General features: G+C 36.0%; 3 protein-coding genes across 8 annotated transcripts in view; 1 reads left to right on the top strand and 2 right to left on the bottom strand.

Annotated features, from left to right (window-relative positions):
- Positions 1 to 11,910, bottom strand: part of TRAPPC13 (trafficking protein particle complex subunit 13) — a 41,612-nt gene extending 29,702 nt beyond the window's left edge. For 4 of the 5 annotated variants that reach the window (XM_059417971.1, XM_059417972.1, XM_059417973.1 and 1 more), the window contains exons 1-2: positions 11,825 to 11,910; positions 71 to 139 (exon numbers count right to left, since the gene is read on the bottom strand). In XM_059417971.1, coding sequence (XP_059273954.1) covers positions 71 to 139; positions 11,825 to 11,870 — 115 coding nt within the window. In that variant the 5' untranslated portion in view covers positions 11,871 to 11,910. Of the gene's footprint in view, positions 1 to 70; positions 140 to 8,005; positions 8,090 to 11,824 lie in introns of those variants that run through there. The other variant, XM_059417975.1, reaches the window with a different exon arrangement.
- SHLD3 (shieldin complex subunit 3) lies at positions 7,481 to 11,915 on the bottom strand. 2 transcript variants are annotated; one of them, XM_059417983.1, is made up of 2 exons: positions 11,825 to 11,915; positions 7,481 to 8,756 (listed from the first exon to the last, which is right to left on the bottom strand). In XM_059417983.1, the coding sequence occupies exon 2, from the start codon at positions 8,695 to 8,697 to the stop codon at positions 7,942 to 7,944; it is 756 nt and encodes a 251-aa protein (XP_059273966.1). In that variant the 5' UTR covers positions 8,698 to 8,756; positions 11,825 to 11,915; the 3' UTR covers positions 7,481 to 7,941. The 2 variants fall into 2 exon arrangements, with proteins under 2 accessions (XP_059273966.1, XP_059273965.1); XM_059417982.1 differs by having other exon boundaries at positions 7,481 to 8,812; positions 11,825 to 11,912.
- A 614-nt stretch (positions 11,916 to 12,529) lies between these two features.
- Positions 12,530 to 20,284, top strand: part of TRIM23 (tripartite motif containing 23) — a 29,323-nt gene continuing 21,568 nt past the window's right edge. The window contains exons 1-3 of the mRNA XM_059417969.1: positions 12,530 to 12,700; positions 18,135 to 18,297; positions 19,579 to 19,700. Coding sequence (XP_059273952.1) covers positions 12,620 to 12,700; positions 18,135 to 18,297; positions 19,579 to 19,700 — 366 coding nt within the window. The 5' untranslated portion in view covers positions 12,530 to 12,619. The remainder of the gene's footprint in view (positions 12,701 to 18,134; positions 18,298 to 19,578; positions 19,701 to 20,284) is intronic.

The raw sequence follows: 20,284 nt of genomic DNA, 5'->3' as shown, positions 1-20,284 counted from the left end.
TATGCTTATTCCAAGGTACAGGTAACCCAGGTTTCAACTTTTTCCTAGGTACAAGCATAACAAAGCATACCAGGTAAGTCTTTTTCTTCACATGTTACTGGAATATTGGTGAATAAAGTAGGCTTAGTTAACCGCATCACTGTGAATTAAGAAAAAAAAAAGAAAGAAAATGTTAATATTGTTTTGGACTAGCATTCCTAAGTTGAGTGTATGATACTCATCTGTTCTATACTAAAATTAAATATAACCTAAAGCTTCCTAAATATAATATTAAGTACTTTCCCAAATCGTACACCAATGATTTACTAAAAATATTAATTTACAATAGAAAATCTTACATATGACTTATTCAAAGCTTAATGCATTAAAAAAACTAAATGTAAATGTAGAATACCACATTATAGAAAAACTGGAAAATAAAGGAATTTTAAAGTTTAAGGTATATGAGAATAAGGCTTTAAGAAAAATCCTGAGTGACATTCTTTGAACAGTATCAAGATATCTTCCTGAAAGGGAAAAATGTTTTGATTCATCACCATGAATATGAGACAGTAATTTTAGAAAAAACAATCTTTATGAGCTTTATCTCTCAGTTCTAATCACTGGCCACTGGAAGTTCAGTAAGTGGAACTTTAAGTAATATTCATTCTGTAAGGAAATGATGAAAGTATCACTCAATGTATAGCTATTTATTTATTTTTTTTAAAAAGATTTTATTTATTTATTTGACAGACAGAGATCACACGTAGGCAGAGAGGCAGGCAGAGAGAGAGGAGGAAGCAGGCTCCCTGCTGAGCAGAGCGCCCAAAGTGGAGCTCCATCCCAGGACCCTGGATCATGACCTGAGCCATTCAGGCGCCCCCAAAGTATAGCTTTTTAAATTCCAACCAAAACTAAGATTTGTTCTTGGGACATGACAGAATGTGTCTAAAGTTTAGAAAACAAATAAAAATAAGCTAAGGAAATTAATCGGGAAAAATGAGGCAGACATGAATTTACCATATATTAAAAGATTGGTCTATAGTCAACAAATTGCTTTATTAATGCAACACCACACAGATATATTAGATAGTAAAATAAAGATTATTAGGATGAAGGAAAAAAAAAAAAGCAACACGATAAAGCACAACTGGTTGGCTATCTGGGAAAAATAAGAAATTTAACTTACAAATTAAATTCAAATACCAAACAAATTGCCTATGTATCAAGCAGTTAAGAGGCAAAAATTAAGCCACCGAAAACTAAAAAGTGAAAACTTATGAAATCTATTAGAGTGCGGATAGGACATTTTAACAAAAAAAAATCTTTTTCAATTACTTCTAAAGACTGACCTTTGATCACATTAAAATAAAGACAAAAATATAACAGTAAAAATCATAGAAACTTGTAAAATATTTCAGAAAGTTAATCATTTCTTTATACTCTATTAAAAATGTTCATTCATGGCGATTCACAGACCTGTACCCTGGGGATAAAAATATATATTTATTTAAAAAAAATTAAAAAATTTAAAAAAATGTTCATTCAAATCTAACCCAAAAAACTTTAAAGACTATCAACTTAAATGGTAAATTCACAGTTTAAGTGGTATTCATTAGCATATGTAAACATATACCACCCAACTACTAACTAGCTATATCATTCACAACAAATTCAGTGTCTTTCTCATTGGGTCTCAGGATAAATGTCATCTTTTCCAAAAAAGAAGTAACAGCTCACCTTGTCTCTCTCATAGCCCCTTGTATTTATCATGAACTGATAAATGTACTTATCTATAGCATTTTGATCCAAACTTCACAAGGTGAAGACTACTCCGTTTTCGACAGTTTCTAGCACATAGTATATTCTATACATCTTTGCTGAATTAAAGAATTAGCACCTTACCTAAATCCTCAAGTACCTGGTATTATTTTGACGATGTTACATTTCATGAACAGAGGCCATTAAACAATGTTATATATTAAACTGATGGCTGTTGAGGGTTGCCTAGTTGGCTCTTGGTCTCAGAGTTGTAAGTTCAAGCCCTATGCTGGGCACAGATCTTACTTAAACAAATAAAGTAAAAACAGATAATATAAATATAAATAGATGGCTACTGAAACAGGTAACATATGTTAACCTTAAAATTTCTGAAGTCACTTTGCATAGCTGGTATTTACTGAGCATTTACTAGTGCCAGATAGCATGCTAAATACTTCACAAGTATCAACACATTTAAGTCTCATGACTACAAATTTGGTGTCATTAACTACATTTTACACATAAGGGTGATACTTGGAGAAGGTAATTTGCATATAAGACTATACAGCAGATAGGTGGCAGAATTAGATCTAAACTCAGATAAATTCACTTTGTTCAAAACTAATTCTCTGTATTATTAATTATAGGCCTAGGGGCATAAACCTGTTTACGTTATGCCTTATCGGAAACATCGTATGGGCATTCAAAATAGAACTCTCTGTCAAGCAGAGTATTAACCAGCTACAGATCATTGATGGGCACCCGAAGTGGTTGAGAAGGTTTTCTTTCTACTTCACTTCTAACTAGGAAAGCAGATTAAAATTCAGTTCAATCTGAAGGGGAATAAAAAAGTGCTCTAAAAATGATAAAGAAGAGACTTTTTTTCCACAATCTAAATATCTAAGACTCTAAGCTTTTTTCTTTTTTTGAGAGAGAGAGAGACCAAGAGACACAGAGATAGTGAGAAAAACAGAGAGAGAGAGAGAGAAGAGAGGATGAGCTGAGAGGAAAGGCAGAAGCAGGTTCTCCACTGAGTGGGGAGCCTGACATGGGGCTCAGGCCCAGGATCCTAGGAACATGACCTGAGCTGAAGACAAATGCTTAACCGAATGAGCCACCCAGGCCCCCCTCTAAGATCACTTTTTACACCAAGTAGTGTTCTCTATGCCTCATTTTTTTTTTTCATTTCAGAAGAAACGTGATCTTAATAAAAATATGCTCTCAAGGGAATCCTAAAACACTATTTTTTAAAAAGCAACCTCAAAAATACCATGTGATTTCACTCATACTTGGAACTTAAGAAAGAAAACAAACCAGCAAAAGGAAAAATGGAGAGAGAGAAGGCAAGAAATGAACCCTTAACTATAGAGAACAAACTAATGGTTATCAGAGGGGGGGGGGGGGGGGGGGGGTGGGAGTAATGGGTTTGTTTGACTTAGAGATTATGCACTTGTATTGAGCACCAGGTGTTGAATGGAAAGGCTGAAACACTGTTTCTGCACACCTGAAACTAATATTAAATGTATGATAACTAAATGGAAATTAAATAAAAAGTTAAAAAAAAAACCATAAAGTGTTTTTGAGTTCACCCAAATGTGTAGCCACCCTATTTGCTTATTATATGCTCGAACTTCCATTGTGTACAAGTCTTATAAAGTTTAGTTTTACTCATTTTATGATTTCCTAGGAGATGAGATAATAGTGGGTGAGGAATAACCCTCCATTAAAAATAAAAACTTCTCAAACTGGTATTAAAAATACCAGTTTCCTTCATATTTTCAAAGAGGGTAAAAAATTAGTGTTGCGGGGGGGGAGCAGTTGGTAAGAAATACTATCATTCTGTGGACTCAAAGAAAACTACTATAAAACACAAACTGGGCAAGTCCAATTAGTAACATAAAAGTATCTCATATTGAAACTCAATGTTTCCTGTCTTACAGCAAATGAATGGACCTCAAATACTACACATAATGTTTGTTAGCTGGAAAAGACCAAATACCAACAATAGCAAGGTTTAAGAAACCTGGGAGAGGAACTATAATAAAGCATTGGTTACTTTTTTTTAAAGATTTATTTACTTTAGAGAAAGTAAGAGAGTAGGTACACTTGGTGCGGGGTTGGGCAGAAGGGGAGGGCGAGAAGGGACTTCCCAGTGAGCATGGAGTTTGAAGCAGGGCTTGATCTCACAACCCAGAGATCATGACCTGAGCCGGAATCAAGAGTTGGAGGTTAACTGAATGAGCCACCCAGATGCCCTAATAAAGCACTGGTTATTAAATGACAATCTTATATTCAGGCTTGAATGTTAAAAAACAGGTTCTTTGACAAAAATTAAAGAGACAAAAAAGAATACGCAATTTTCAGCCAAGTGCCAAATCAGATACTCACTAGGCACAACAAATAGTGTCATATGTGGTGGCATTTTCATTGGAACTCACAAAACACAGACATTTACTTATAAAATTTAGGTTTTACCTATTATCTTATTAAAAAAAAACTTCTATAAGTCTTCAATAATTTATGTAAGAGGCCTGAGGTTACAAACTAATGAACTGGGCCAAGTTCAACTTTTGTATACATTTTGCTTGGAAAGAACATTAAAACAACAACAACAACAACAACAACAACTAAATTAAGGCAGGATTTTCTTCAAGTTCAAAGTCCTTAACTATATTCCACAGTCTTGCCTATCTAGTCCCTGAATGATTTCAAGTTTGTGAACTGTGAATTCTGGATATTTTGAGCACATTTTATCAAAGTGAATCATTATGCAAGAGCTCATTTTGAAATTCTCAAAAAATTGTATTTAAGCTATTTGATAAATTGGTAAAGGAAGCTAAATTCATATGATACCCTCCACATCTTTTTTTTGGTTGAATTTAACATTTATTTTAAGGTAGAGAGGTTGTCAGGGAAAAACAAAATTAGGGTACTGCTGCCACTTCCCTAGAGTAAATGCTGTCGTTATTTCATCAGATGCTCTCAGAGATTCACCTTTCTGTACACATTCTTGTGTACCTAACTTACTTCCACATCTATGACTTAATGGTAGAAATGAAAAATACTGCTGAGCCTAATATTAACTAGTGCTAGAATCATCAGTCCTAAGGTTCTAAGTACATGAAAAAAGCTTAAAAGCAGTAATGGATTCTAAATTCTTATGCCTTGATTACTTAAAAAATTTTTTTTTGTTTATTTGACAGAAAGAGACACAGCGAGAGAGGGAACACAAGCAGGGGGAGTGGGAGAGGGAGAAGCAGGCCTCCCACCAAGCAGGGAGCCCGAGGCAGGGCTCAATACGCAGACCCCGGGGCCATGACCCAAGCCAAAGGCAGACCCTTAACAACCGAGCCACCCAGACACCCTGGCCCTGATCACTTCAAATGGAAGTGGAGAAGTAGGAAGGAGAAATGGATCTCTGCTTCTTTCAAAATCATAGCACTATTTGCAGTAAAACTCAATCTTGAGTTTTCTAGTTCTGAATTACCCTTTCACTGCTTCAGTAAGAGGTAGAAAGCAAACGACACAAATGAGAAAATTTTAAATCCATCACATATGAAGACAAAGAAACTCTTTTTAATAAGTGTGATTCTTGGCTAAAATTAACTCAGGAAACAACAGATGTTGGTGAGGATGAGGAGAAAGGGTAATGCTCTTAAACTGTTGGTGGGAATGCAAACTGGTGCAGCCACTCTGGAAAACAGTATGGCAGTTCCTCAAAAAGTTAAAAATAGAGTTACTCTATGACCCAGCAATAGTACTACTAAGAATTTATTCAAAGGATACATACATAATGATTTTAAGGGGCACCTGGACCCCAATGTTTATAGCAGCAATGTCCACAACAGCCAAACTATGCAAAGAGCCCGGATACGGACAGAAGACTGGATACAGAAGATGTGGTATACACATAAAATGGAGTATTATTACTCAGCTATCAAAAAGAATGAAACCTTGCCATTTACAATGACATGGATGGAACTAGATGGTATAATGCTAAGCACAATAAGCTAGTCAGAGAAAGACAAATACCGTATGATTTCAGTCATAAGTAGAATTTAAGAAACAAAACAGATGAACATAGGGGAAGGGAAGGAAAAATAAGATGAAAATGGGGAGGCAAACCATAAGAGATGCTAAACTCTAGGAAACAAACTGAGGGTAGCTGGAGGGAAAGTGAATGGGGGAAGGGGTAAATGGGTGATGGGCATTAAGGCAGGCACTTGACACAATGAGCATTGCCTGTTACATGCAACTGATAAATCAGTAAATTCTACCCTGGTAACTAATAATATAGTGTATGTTAACTAAATTGAATTTAAATAAAGAATTTTTAGAAGTATGATTCTTGGATTAAAAAACTGCTCATAGGGCGCCTGGGTGGCTCAGTGGGTTGAGCCGCTGCCTTCGGCTCAGGTCATGATCCCAGGGTCCTGGGATCGAGGCCCGAGGCCCGCATGGGGCTCTCTGCTCAGCAAGGAGCCTGCTTCCTCCTCTCTCTCTCTGCCTGCCTCTCTGCCTGCTTGTGATCTCTGTCAAATAAATAAATAAAATCTTAAAAAAAACAAAACCAAAAACTGCTCATAACAATCTCATGACTCCACTATACCTTATATTTTAAACTATGTCAGAAAAAAAACTGTCTTCTGTTCAAGTGACTTTGTCTTACAATTACCTTACTTTTAACTCGTAATTAGCAACTTCTGATAAATAAGACCTGAACAAAAAAAAATTAAATCCACCATCTATGACTGTCTAAAAATATGACAACTCTTATTTGCAAAGTTTGGTGGCAATACTCAATAACTTCTTGATACCCGTCAGCTGCCTAGGTTGAAAAGATGATTAAGGAAACAAAGAAGTAATTACTGAAAAAGTGACCTCAGAAACTTCCTCTAAACCTGGTGACTTTTCATTTAAAGATTTTTGGAAGCATTCCTGTACCTGATGATTATTTTTTAGAGAGCAGTCTCATTTGAGACAATAAAAAGGTACTGAACGTAGTTAAAAGTGTTTGGACAGGCTGAAATCTAATTGGAAAAAAATTATCAATTAATTTAAAAATTAATAGTTTGCTTTTAAGCAACCTCAACTCAGGCAGGCTACAAAGAATCCATCCAAAGGATGTGTACATGTTTATTGAGCCCTTACCATTATCAGGCACTGTGCAGCAAGGCAAATGTGTCAGCCTTTCAGAAAGACTACAATTCCTGCTGTTTCCCAGGGAGGTGGTTTGACCACTTAATGGAAGTAATTCCATATAAACTCTGTAAGGGTAGGTCCATGTTTCTCCTTGCATACTGCTTTCTAACCAGCTCACGTTAGGCACTTAAATTTGCTAAATAAGTATATTTTTACATAAAACCTTCATAATCATTTTGGGTATTTTTATGAGGTGATGTGTAAACCCGATTTAAAACATTTTGCTATTGGGAAACTCACAATAACTCCAGGAACCCAGCATTAACCACCAATCAGCATTAACCACCATTAACACTGAATACTTGTACTAGATTAAATAAAGAATAATGAGCTCTTCCACATTTGATACTTCCCTTCAAAATAGTTATATCCTTAAAGATACATTATGGTCTTAGGCAAATTATACATTTTTACTTTTGTTTCAAAATTCCACATCAACTATTGTCAGTTACAGATTCTTGGAAACATTGGCACAATCTGGGCTAGTTTCCCAATTTGAACTATGTTCATGCTATTTGAATAACATTTGCAATAGAACTGGTTTTATTATTATTTTTTAATAATTACACTTTAGAATGGTAAAGAAAAAAACACTATAAAATTACATATTGGGACTTTACCAAAATCAAACCAACCATTCACTGTAATTCATTGCACTATCTAATTCAACTACTGGAAAAGTAACAGAACAAAGGAATAGAACATTTTACCTCTAAGCTCAGTAAAATAACAATTTATCACAATTTATTTAGAAGAAAACTACTAAAAGTATAACCCAGAACTCAAGTGATGGTCATTTATTTCTGAGAAACCACTGTATACAAATTACCACACAATTTTTTTATACTATTAAGAATGAAGAGGCTATCTTAGTGAGGGGTCAAATAAAAAAATTAAATAAAAAATTTAAAACCCTGTAAAAAATTGATTGATCACACTATTTCAGATCCTACTCAGTTCATTCAGAATATTCTTTTCTTTAACAATCCGTAAAATTCATTACATACTAAAAATAACACCATATTTATGCACTAATAAATTCATTTTCCCAGTAAGAGCTAACCTTCCTTTAAGAAGACTTCCCACATATTCACAGTACATAATATCACAGAACACCCATATTTGGCCTAAGTGTCTCTGAAATGTAGCATTACAAGATGGAAGTTCATTGTGCCGGATGATATGATTAAGTTTTGCCCAAATGTCTTCCAGAGTTTGGTTGTTACAAATAGCATGCTCTATAGTCCATCTTGCTCTATAAAGTGAATGCAAATTCAATGCCTTTAAACAATCTTGCAATTTTTTAGACAAAGGAAAAATATTTTCAGTGCAATTACTGTTGGGAAGTGAGACACTCCAAAACCTCTTCTTGTGTTGTCTTCCCTTTTCTGATTGTTTATCTAAATTTCCAGAATTAGTCTGTTCGTTCAGTGAGTGTGACCGGATTAAGTGCTTCCTTTTTTTAAAATTAGGTTGAAATTCCAAAAGATCTACTGTGCAATCATAACTCTGTGATTTAACATCGTGTTCTGAAATGGTTAAGTATTGTTTCACATCTTCAGCTGCCTCTTCAGAAATCACAGGTGGTGATCTTTTAGGTTTGAGTGGAAGTTTGGATGCATCATGCAAAAACCAAGGAATAAATCTCGATAATGGACGTGTAGGAAAGTCTTGAATTGCTTTCTCTGCAATTTTTGGCAGTTGTGTGGGATCACTCTCACATGGTCGATAATGTAATATTACTTCTGTAGACATTCTGCAGTAATCCAGTTACTCTTAATGAAGAAAACATTTCTTAGATGTACTCTTCAGCTCTAGAATATAATTTACAATTACAAGACTCTCTTTCCAAATCAGAAGGAAACAGGACCTAAAGTGGAAGTATTGCAAAGAGTAAGATATGGTAGGGATATCCTACACACAAATAGGGAAAAAGAAAAAAATAAAACTAGTCTCAATATATTTTACCAAGTGCTGTTGGTAAATTTGAATGTAATCCACAAAATCGGAAATGCTTTATCTCATCGGAGTAGATGCCCTACAAGATCACCTTCAGCCTAAAACTGCCAGGAGTCAACAAGTCTAACTTGACAGACAGAAAGGATTTGGAACCACTGTCATTAACAAATTTGGTAAATAATCTTAAGACTATAGCAGAAACAAAAGGTAAATTAGTGATTCTAAGAGTACTAGATTCATTTGAAGATAACAAAAATGTAATAATACTTTAAAATTTGAGACATCTGAGTTGAGGATAATGAAAATCATTGTAATTTTTAATGCCTTGAGAAAAATCTTTATACTTTAAAATTATATGAATTCTACCAAATACATAGAATACTTACTGATTTCTTTCTTTCACAGTAGCAACATTAGTAACATGAAAATAGTTTAACTCTGATTTTAACCAGGCTAGGAACTGGGTTTGTGACTAAGTCTCCTTTGTCTAAATGGGGTACTTTCACAGTATCAAGACCTTAGTACCATGGCTCCTTAATTCTACTTCTGAAGAGGAAAACAAGACGGCTAGACCTTCCTTATTTTTTTTCCCTCGTAGAACAAAGAATTCTTCAAGTTGTACCAAATGAAGTCGTTGATAATGAGTTCTAGCATATAATCGTCTTCCTAACCAAGTTCAAAGCTGCATGAGACATAATGCAGGCTCTTTCAAATCCTAATTACTGTAGGGGAAAAAAAAAGAGAGAGAGAGAGAGGTTGTATCTCTTCTCTCCCAAATCATGAGAGAACTCTTTGAAAGGGTTCTCCCATTGCCAGAATGACCATGGATGGGGACTCCTGTCATGATGTCACAATACTCATTTGACCACTGATTCTGAAGAGTCAGAAATAATCTCATAATGATTCTTTTCACCTACTGTAAATGTCCACTGTGGACAGATTTGACAACTTAAACTCATAAGTGACTGTGATCCTTAACATTAATAATTTTAATATGAATCTAAACACAGAGAGCATATTCTTAAAAGCATTAGGAATTCTTTTAATTTTTCTTTCCTCTTCCTTATACTTTCATATTGTAAGATATGGCACTGAGAATTCTTTCATTTCTTTTGAACTTGTGTCATACCTTGAGGACTGACGAAATTCTGAGAGCTCCTTAACCTTTTATACAGACAAGAAAGTAAACTTAAATTACCACATAAATTGATACACTTGGCATTCAACAATCAGTAAAATGAAAATCTGTGAAAAAATTTTAATAAGTTATTTTATTTTTTGTTTTTTAAAGTAATCCCTATACCCAATGTGAGGCTTGAACTCTCCACCCCAAGATCAAGAGTCATATGCTCCCCCACCTGCCTGAGCCAGGCAGGTGCCCCAAAGCTTGTGAAAATTATTGATGCACAAGGGGAAACAATGGTATGGAGGAGCTTTAATAAAACTGAGACTATCAGTGAATTTTAAAACACTTATCCTTTTAGCCTGCTAAAATCTCTCCCAGATTTTCTTCTGTTCCAGAAAATAAAAAGTAACAGAAAACTAAAAATACCCAATGGTAATTAGCTTCCACATTACTGGAATATAACTGTGTTTAATAACTTCCAATTTGCATAAAATCATACCCATCTGCTAACAGAACTGTTTCAAATTCCCATCAAAGTAAATAATGAGAGAATGTTCTCTGAAAATGCTGTTTCCTTCACTGGGAAACAATGAGTCTTGGAAAGATGGAGGAAGGCCCTGTGTTGAAATACTGCCTCCACTCACTCACTCACTAGCTTTGTGATCCTGAGAAAGTTTCTAAAATTTCTGATAGATAGTAAAATCCGCTCTACATACTTGATTTAAGATTAAGAAAAAACATGACAGTTTCTTTTCCTTTTTCTCTAGAAGAATCCATTTTAGTTTAGCTCATTTACTCAGGCTAAGCTTACAGGTCCTGTTGCTGTATTACTTAATATGTTTTTTAGTTCTATGATCAGAGACAATCCTCTTAAACTAAGCTATCAGTATTTGATTTTATGTTACAGATGGGACTGGTAAGCTTCTGGAATGTTTGATGCCTACATCATAACTGGGGACAGGATAAGGGTCCCTCAAAATGGATGTCACAAGGAAGGTTAAGTGCAATTTAACTAAATTCAAACGTCTATTGAGCCTTTTCTCATCTCAGTTCAAGAAGTTACTGGTAACCACACAGTAGAGCATCCAAAAAAGCAGCACCGCATTTGTTAAAAGTAGAAAACAGATGAAAAAAAGCTTAAAGCACTTTAAATAAAAGGTTTTCAGAAAACAGTAAGAATTCCAGAAAAACTCTATCCTGTTGGTTTTCCCTAAATAATCAAACAATTAAATCATCAAAGTTATTCAAAAAGTTTGCTGTGCGCACAAAACGAAAGTTGACATTAGTTTTCCACAACACTTCTAAGCAAACTTAAGTTTTAACAAATCTAAATTACACGTTGTTTTACTATGTATTTCTAAATCCTTGGCACTGCTTACTGCAATACTAGACTAACTTTACAAATGAAGCAGAAGCCTATTAACTTTATCAGTGCCACATGAAGACACAACAGACAAGGAAAATCACTGTAGATGGCTATTGTAAACCATCTTGGTTCACCAGGCTCTCCCCCGAGCTCGCGGCTAAAGCCAGTCTGTTAACTGCAGCATATCACACAATGAGTGATTTACCGGGTATCTATTCCATTCTAGGGAGAGGCTGTCAAACCTAAAAAGCAAAGAGAAGAAATTGCTTCCTTCCACTCGGCGCCAAAGGACAGAGCAGGAGCGAAGGCACTAACTGTTTAAGGAAAACGAGGCCTACATCCCAGGGACCAGATCTATGGGGTAAAGCCTTCGAGAATTAAGAGAAAAGAGGAGAAAACAGATAAAGGGAGTCGGGTTCATAAAAGTTTACCTTTCAGGGCCAGCAGGTGCTCCTGTTTGGGGGGATTCACTTCCATTTTGACCGGCACTTTAGACCCACTGCCTACGGCAACTGAAGAGGTTCAGTGCAGCCCGGAAGAAACAGAAAAGCGAACGTTCGGGAAGATCAAATCACTCGTAACAGGCTATCTTCGCCGGTGATACCTTAAATTCTCTTCTTACCATGTCCTTCACGGATTCAACGGCCTCTTTTTACCAAAGCCATCTCTTGCCTCTTAGAGACCTATACATAACATACTTCCCTATTTTCAAGCCACAATCACGCATCGGGACTTCAAGAAATCTTTCCTCGGTGACAATACGTACAGCGTCCCTAATGCGTACAAGCAGAGTGAAAGAGACGAACTTTGCATGCTGGGATTTGTAGTTTAAACAAAACAGCATTGCATCCAGGGAGATGTAGTCCCCCTTCTCTCTCAAGTCGATTCTGCAATTGGGCAGAGTTTGTTACTGAAGCAGGAGTTTCACCCCGAAAATTTACTTTTAGCTTTAGCCTTCTTTTTCCCTTTACTTTTATTCCTTCTATCAGTTGCAGACTCCTGGATAATAAAAATATAAACAGCAAAGCCTTCATATATACAAGGATGTGCCGACAAACTGCTAGTGACCGGCAGGAGGAGGAGGCCGGAAGTCAAGCCAGCGGCGCTCCGCGTCTTACTGCGCCTGTGCGCGGGCGGTGAACGCTGAGGCCTCTGGGTAGGTGGCTGGACCCCGCCCCTCACTTGAAGGCCGTGACGGCTGCTTCTGCGGCGCGTCTGCTCGTAGGATGGCTACCCTCATTGTAAACAAGCCTGGAGCGGGACTAGACAGTGGCCGTCAGGGCAGCCGGGGTACGGCCGTGGTGAAGGTGAGGGACCTTGCGTGCTCTGTTCTCCACCATCGGCCTCCCTTCGGTTCATCCCTGAGGTCTGGCGGCCGCGCTCCGGCGGTCTTCTTTGGGCCTTTGCGCGCCTCTCGGCTTTACAAGCCCTGTCGTGCCCTCTGTGATTTTATCTCTGCGGGATTGAAGTTGCTTGGTTTTCTGCTCATACCAGTCCTCTACGTGGCCGATGGGGACATTTGTGAAAAGGAGCTTATGGGCCTGTGAGACTGACTTCTGCCGGTCTTTGCTTAGTTCCTCTCCTTTTTGTTAAGCTCAACAGGCATTAGTTTATTTTTATTAAATTGAGCCGTTGTTATTGCCAGGTATTGTGTTAAGTATTTTAGCTCGTTAGTATCTACTTATAAAGTATATGATAATTACTGTTTGACAGGTGAAGAAACACAGGTTTACGTTAACACAGTGCGTCGTGGATCCAGGTTTGAATGCCTTTAAAATCTGGTTTTCATTATTGCACTTATTCTATAACCAGACATACAGTAATGGTTGGTCTGCCCCCTCTTCTCTTATTAGTATAGTCTGTCAACACTTTTTTTTTTTTTTTAAAGATTTTATTTATTTGTCAGAGAGAGAGAGAACACAAGCAGGCAGAGCGGCAGAGCAGAGGCAGAGAGAGAAGCAGGCTCCCCGCTGAGCGAGGAGCCCGATGTGGGACTCGATCCCAGGACCCTGGGATCATGACCTGAGCCGAAGGCAGCAGCTTAACCCACTGAGCCACCCAGGCGTCCCTGTCAACACTTTTTTGAGAAGTGTCGCTGCAGCAGCATGGCTGAACATTAACGTTAGGATATACGATTTGCCCAATGCTTCAGGTTTGAAATTCTACCGTGCTTAAGTGCTTCAAAATGCATTAGCTGTATTAATAGAAAGATCAGCAAGGGAGAACTGATCTCATCGGTTTATAGAATAACTTTCAGGATTGTTGTAATCTGAGTTGTTGGTAATTCTCATTATGGGCTACATACTTAGAATAATTTAAGACTTAAAAAAAAAAAAGACTACCGATACACTCCTTCTCCCCAAGTTCTGATTAACTTGACATCAGTATATTTTTTAAACATTCCTAGAAGTGATTTTAATGTGCAACCAAGGTTGAGAACCACGCTATCAGTTAATGTCTGAAGTTAATTTGAGATCTTGGGTAATAGGCATCTATGATTTTTTCACCTAATGTTGGTTTTTATATGACAACAAATGCTACATTTCTGTTCACAGGTATGTTGCCAATTATTGATGGCTTTTAATTCATCTGGCCTTTGTATATTGAAGTTATTCTGAAGATACACAGCATATCTGAGATACAGAGGAACACTGTTACTAGCCATGTTACATGGTCGAGATTTTATGTATTAAATTGGGCTTTAAGGAGAGAATACTTGAAGATTATTTTGTGAATTAGCTTGAATCAAGAAGTTGTAATTGGAATGGTTATTGTTGCTGTATCTACTTTTGTTACCCTAGTTGCCTTAAAATCTCAAAAAATATATGAAGGCCTCATATGACTCAAATTTGTTACAGCACAGAGTTCGATGTGTTACAGGTTCACTTTGTTTTTATCTTCACATGTAAAATGTGCCCAAGCTGTGCAGTAGGGTAGTCCTCCTTGGTAAGATGCTTATGCTGTGATTTGTAACTCATTCTTATTTTCATAGATGAAAGCAGAAATTACTCATTGGAAGGTGAGAGTTGAAGTATATATTGCTAAAAGGTAAAATAATGAATAAGTTGATAATGACAGGGTTTTTCATTAGAAAACTTAAAGATAAAAATCTGACATTATGAAATTACTTACATTCAAAAAAGAGTCAGGAAGGGAGGCCTGGGTGACTTAGTTAAGTGTCTGACTTTGGCTCAGGTCATGATCCCAGGGTCCTAGAATCAAGCTCCACATGGGGCTGGCTCCTTGCTCACCAGGAGCCTCTTCCCTCTGCCTGCCATTCCCCCTACTTGTGCGTGTTCTCTCTCTCTGACAAATAAATAAAGTCTTTTTTAAAAAAAGAGTCAGAAAAAAAAAAAAGAATCAGGATGGTTTCTTTTGAGGACTGAGTCTTTTTAGTCCATTTAAAATATGGTATTATTAGGGTGCCCGGCTGGCTCCATTGGAGGAGTGTGCTACTCTTGATTTCAGGGTTGTGAGTTTGAGTCCCATGATGGGGCAAGAGATTACTAAAAAAATAAATAAATAACTTAAATAAAATATGGTCTGGTTAATTAAAATTTGTTTTACATGTAATCAGTTTGAAGCTCTCTTTGACATATTTGTGAAGTTGATAAGATTAAGTGCTTTTTTCTTATTTAGCTTTTTTTTTCTTATTGTGCTGTTAGCTACAGTTTGTGTTCATAAATACTGAAGAAAGAATTTCTTATTTTATTGTTTCCTGAGTTGATATGAAATAGTCTAGTAAGTTTATTTTTGGTTCCTTGTTTAGTTTATGAATCTGTGAAATGTTATTAGTGCTTTTTGAAAAAGCACTGTAGTAGCAACTTAAGTTCTTTTATCTTGTGTAATTATGTGTTCAGAGGTAAAAGATCTGAATGGACTGAAATTTTACTTGTTTGGAGTTTATGGTCATAAACAAGTTTATTACAGTGTTAGAAAAATGAAACAAAAAATACTGCATTTATTTTTTATTTAATTCTGTTATATCTTCTCTGTATTTGAATGAATTTGATATTCTAGTGACAATATTTATTTATTTATTTATTTATTTTTTTTTTTAAAGATTTTATTTATTTATTTGACAGAGAGAAATCACAAGTAGGCAGAGAGGCAGGCAGAGAGAGAGAGAGGAGGAAGCAGGCTCCCTGCTGAGCAGAGAGCCTGATGCGGGACTCGATCCCAGGACCCTGAGATCATGACCTGAGCCAAAGGCAGCGGCTTAACCACTGAGCCACCCAGGCGCCCCTCTAGTGACAATATTTAAATGAAACTTCTGTCCTGCTTTTTTTAAAAATGTAGGATACATTTAAGGGTTTGTGTATAATACAGTTTATGTGTAACTTTTCCCATCTGTTTTCCTTCCTCATAGGGAGCCACTATTCCAGTGTAATCAGTTTCCTGTGTATCCTGCTAGAAAGATAGTATGTCTGTATAAAAATATAGATACAAATGTATGCTCTTTCCCCCGTTTTATGCAAAAGCTAATTAAATATTTTATATATTTTTCACTTTGCTTTATTCATATGAAGTCATTCTATGTGTGTACGTAGGAAACTTCCTTTTTCTCAACAAACTTCATGGTTTTGCAGTATATGAATATACTATAATTTATTTCCCAGTCGTGTTGCTATCTATTTATTTTGTTTCCAGTCATTTGCAAATGCAAATGGTGCTGTAAGGAATAACACAGAGATCTTGTCACACATGTGTGATATATTTGTCAGATAAATTCCTGGAAAAGAATTACTAAGCTATATAAAGTTTTGATAGGTATTTTCAAATTGCCTTTCATAAAGCCTATTTTAGTCATTAAACATTTCACAGCAGTCACCAAGTATATCTGTTTTCCCACATCTTCACCAACACAAAGGATTATACAAAGGGTTATCAACCTGTTTGCTCTAATCTGAAAAAAATGTATTGGTTTAAGTGCATTTTAAAGTGTTTTGAGAGAGATTGAACATCTTTTTATATATTTAAAGAGCTGTTTTTATGTCTTTTCTTGTGAGCTATGTGTTACATTTAAGCCTCTTTTGAACCATACTGGGATGCAAGCCAATTATGTATTATCAATGTATAATGAAAGATGTTTGTATTTCGTAAACTGAGTCCAAATTAATTACAGAGTTAATACTAAATTTATAATGGATTAAGAATGATTTCCATTGTGGATTTTCTGTTTTTTACCTTGCATTGTGTATTTGTTGGGGGATGGTGGTTGGGCTGAACTGTTCTTAATTTTTAATCTTGCCAGACTTTATTTATATGAACACCCTAGTATTGAGTTTTTAGGAATGCCCTGTTCCTGAGGGCTTTTTGGTCTAAGAGGGAAAGACAGGCTGGAAGCCAATAATGGAATTAATGTGTTTAGGGTATCAAGATAAACACTTACCGTGGTGCATGATGGCCCAGGAGGTAGTGTGGTAATTTCAGTTGGAATAAGCTGTGCGTAGACTGAGAGATACAGTTGTTTAGAAATTTGTTTGTTTATTAATGTTAAAAAAAAAAAAAGGAACCACCAGGAAAATGTCTGTTTAGCTATTTCCTCAGCATTAGTATAAAAAAAAAGACAAAAACCAGTTTTCAAGTTCTGGGAACTACAAATTGTTAGATACAGTTTGAGCATGGAGTCTGAAGTGGGTGGCAGGGAAGCAGTGGGACAGAGGCCAGATTGTAGCAGGTCATGGATGGCTGACATAGTAGTTTGTGATATAATTGAACAGTTCAGTGTGGGTGTTTTTAAAAAATAAATTAAAATTGTGTAGCACTTTGACTCTATTGGGAGATAAAGGTACCAACAGTGCTTCATTTGATAAAAATACAGTTTGTTAACTAATTATAAAACAATCTCATGGGCTTTGGAGTGAGTATGCTGATTCTTGTCATTTCTTTTGACTAACTTCATGGCCTTGGGCAAGATATGTGCCTGTAATTGGAATGGTACAGACAAAATATTTTCTAACCCAGGGGCATATTTATTAATTGAGAACAATGAATTGAAATTTAAGTCTTAGCTGACTGCTTTCTTGAGTTTACATTATGTAGTATACATGGATACTAGAAAATACTTGGATATTACTTGCAGTCTGTTCTGAACAAGTTCTTGATCATTTACAAGGAGTAATTGTCACCCTAGTACATATTTCAGATGATTTCTGTTCAAATTAATCATGGTCTTTTGGAGGCAAGGTAATTGCAGAGAAATTGTTTAAGAACCCAACTTTGGCAGAATGACATATTACACAGATTCAGATATAATGAATCAAGACATAATTTTCCAAAGATAAAGGTGATGTTAATTTACAATATTATCTTGGTCCCTAACAGTTGACATTTCAAGGAGATTTCACTATGATATAATTTTTATGTGGTCTGTCAGATGAAATGATAAAAGGTGACTTAAAATTTTACAATCTAGACTTTTTTTCATGGAGGAATAATTTTTTTTAAGATTTTATTTATTTATTTGACAGACAGAGATCACAAGCAGGCAGAGAGGCAGGCAGAGAGAGAGGAGGAAGCAGGCTCCCCGCAGAGCCGAGAGCCCGATGCGGGGCTCGATCCAGGACCCTGGGACCACGACCCGAGCTGAAGGCAGAGGCCTCAACCCACCGAGCCACCCAGGCGCCCCTCATGAAGGAATAATTTAATGAGATTGATTATATTGAGGGTTTTTTTAACCAAAAGTATGTGTGCTTTTAAAATCACTTAAAAAGCACATGTTTCCTTTCTAAATATTAGGTGCTGGAGTGTGGAGTTTGTGAAGATGTTTTTTCTTTGCAAGGAGACAAAGTTCCTCGCCTTCTGCTTTGTGGCCACACAGTATGTCATGACTGTCTTACCCGCCTCCCTCTTCATGGAAGAGCAATCCGTTGCCCTTTCGATCGACAAGTAACAGATCTAGGTAGGAAAATATATTGTATGTATTTAAGATTTAAAATTGTTTGGTTTATTTGTGTGAAAAGGAGTTTGTATAGTCATTGCTGCAGGTTCTCGGTTAGATGAGAGATGGGGGAAATTATTATCTTTAGCTGTTTGAGTTCCATTTTACAGAGAGGAGTTATTTTAGATTAAGTGTATGTTTCTTATAGTGGTTTTCCAACATGAATCATAGCTTATTTGTAGTTATGAAATCAGTTTAATTGATTCTCAGTAGGTGTTTTCAAGAAAAAGAACGAAAAATACGGGTGTTTTCCTAACTGTGAGAATGAATACTTGTGTGTGAAACTTTTGTTTCAGCTGTAAATATACACATATTTTTAAAAACTTATTTATGTATAAGTAAATGTACATTATCCTGTGTTGTAATGGAAAATATATGTCTTACTGTAGGTTGGTCTAAAAAATATTGTAAAGTACTTGTTTTAATATATGTAGTAAAAGTCTTTGGTAAAATAGGATTTATAAAGTTAAATGATAAAAAAAATAGAAGTCCTTTAAGTATCTTTCTACTACACTGCTGAGGACTTTCTGGTTTTTTTTTTATTAATTTTTTAATTTTTTATAAACATATAATGTATTTTTATCCCAAGGGGTACAGGTCTGTGAATCGCCAGGTTTACACATTTCACAGCACTCACCGTAGCACATACCCTCCCCAATGTCCATAACCCCACCGCCCTCTCCCTCCCTGCTTCCGCCAGCAACCCTCAGCCTGTTTTGTGAGATTGAGTCTTTTATGGTTTGTCTCCCTCCTGATCCCATCTTCTTTCATTTTTTCTTTTCTTACTCCACAAAGCCCCACATTGCATCTCCAGTTCCTCATATCAGGGAGATCATATGATAGTTGTTTTTCTCCAGTTGACTTATTTTGCTAAGCATAATACCCTCTAGTTCCATCCACGTCGTCACAAATGGCAAGATTTCATTTCTTTTGATGGCTGCATAGTATTCCAGTGTGTGTGTGTGTGTGTGTGTGTGTGTGTGTATACCATATCTTCTTTATCTATTTATCTGTTGATGGACATCTAGGTTCTTTCCATAGTTTGGCTGTTGTGGGAGTTTCTGTTTTTTAAAGAGAATTTTAACCAGGCAGTAGTTTAAGCATAAAAAGATACGGGGAAAAGTTGAATTTTGAAAATTTAGACATTAATGATTAAAATATATGACAAGTTACTATTGAGGTATGAGGTAAAATGATTAATATTCCATTTTGTTAGATTTAGTTTTTATTTTTATATTCTAGGAGATTCAGGTGTTTGGGGATTGAAAAAAAATTTTGCTTTATTGGAGCTTTTGGAACGACTGCAGAATGGACATATTGGTCAGTACGGAGCTGCAGAAGAAGCCATTGGGATATCTGGAGAGGTATTGATAGAACTTGGTGAAATATTTATTATGAGCTTGAATTTTTTCTTTTAATTTAAGATATTTGCCATCTAATGTACTATCTTACCTCACTTGCTCTAGCAGATAGGTTTCCAGAAACACAACTTTTCATTACATTATAGTTTTGTAGGCAACAATATTCCCAGCGGAACATTGGTAAAACTTAAACTTGAATTCTCTGAAAATACCATACCTAAAGTACGTTTTATGTATATACTTATTTTCCTTATTGTAATTCACTTCTACCCAAGGATAAAGTTAAAGAGTAAGAAGGTTACAGAAGAGTAAGAAGAAGGTATAAGCTACATATTAAACCAGAGGGTGCAAAAGTGAATCAATAAATAGTACAGCACCAAGAAAGAGGAAGTCCTTGAAAGAGGCCAGTTAGTGTCGAGGCCAAATGCGTAAAAATAGCAATAGCTCCTGAGGGAATTACTACTACTAAGTATCTTTGTGAAAGGTTTAAATTATGTGTAAGTATACTCTCATCATCCAAAAGGCTGATCGTCCAGTAAATATAAGAATAATGCTCATTAACACAGATTAAAATACATTTTAATTTT

This window comes from Mustela nigripes, chromosome 12 (assembly GCF_022355385.1).
Source record: "Mustela nigripes isolate SB6536 chromosome 12, MUSNIG.SB6536, whole genome shotgun sequence".
In the NCBI taxonomy this organism is placed as follows: domain Eukaryota; kingdom Metazoa; phylum Chordata; class Mammalia; order Carnivora; family Mustelidae; genus Mustela; species Mustela nigripes.
This window is presented reverse-complemented; position numbering and strand designations above follow the sequence as displayed.

What these genes read in the sequence shown, in the direction of transcription:
- SHLD3 (XM_059417983.1), bottom strand. Translation starts at nt 8,697, where the DNA reads ATGTCTACAGAAGTAATATTACATTATCGACCATGTGAGAGTGATCCC.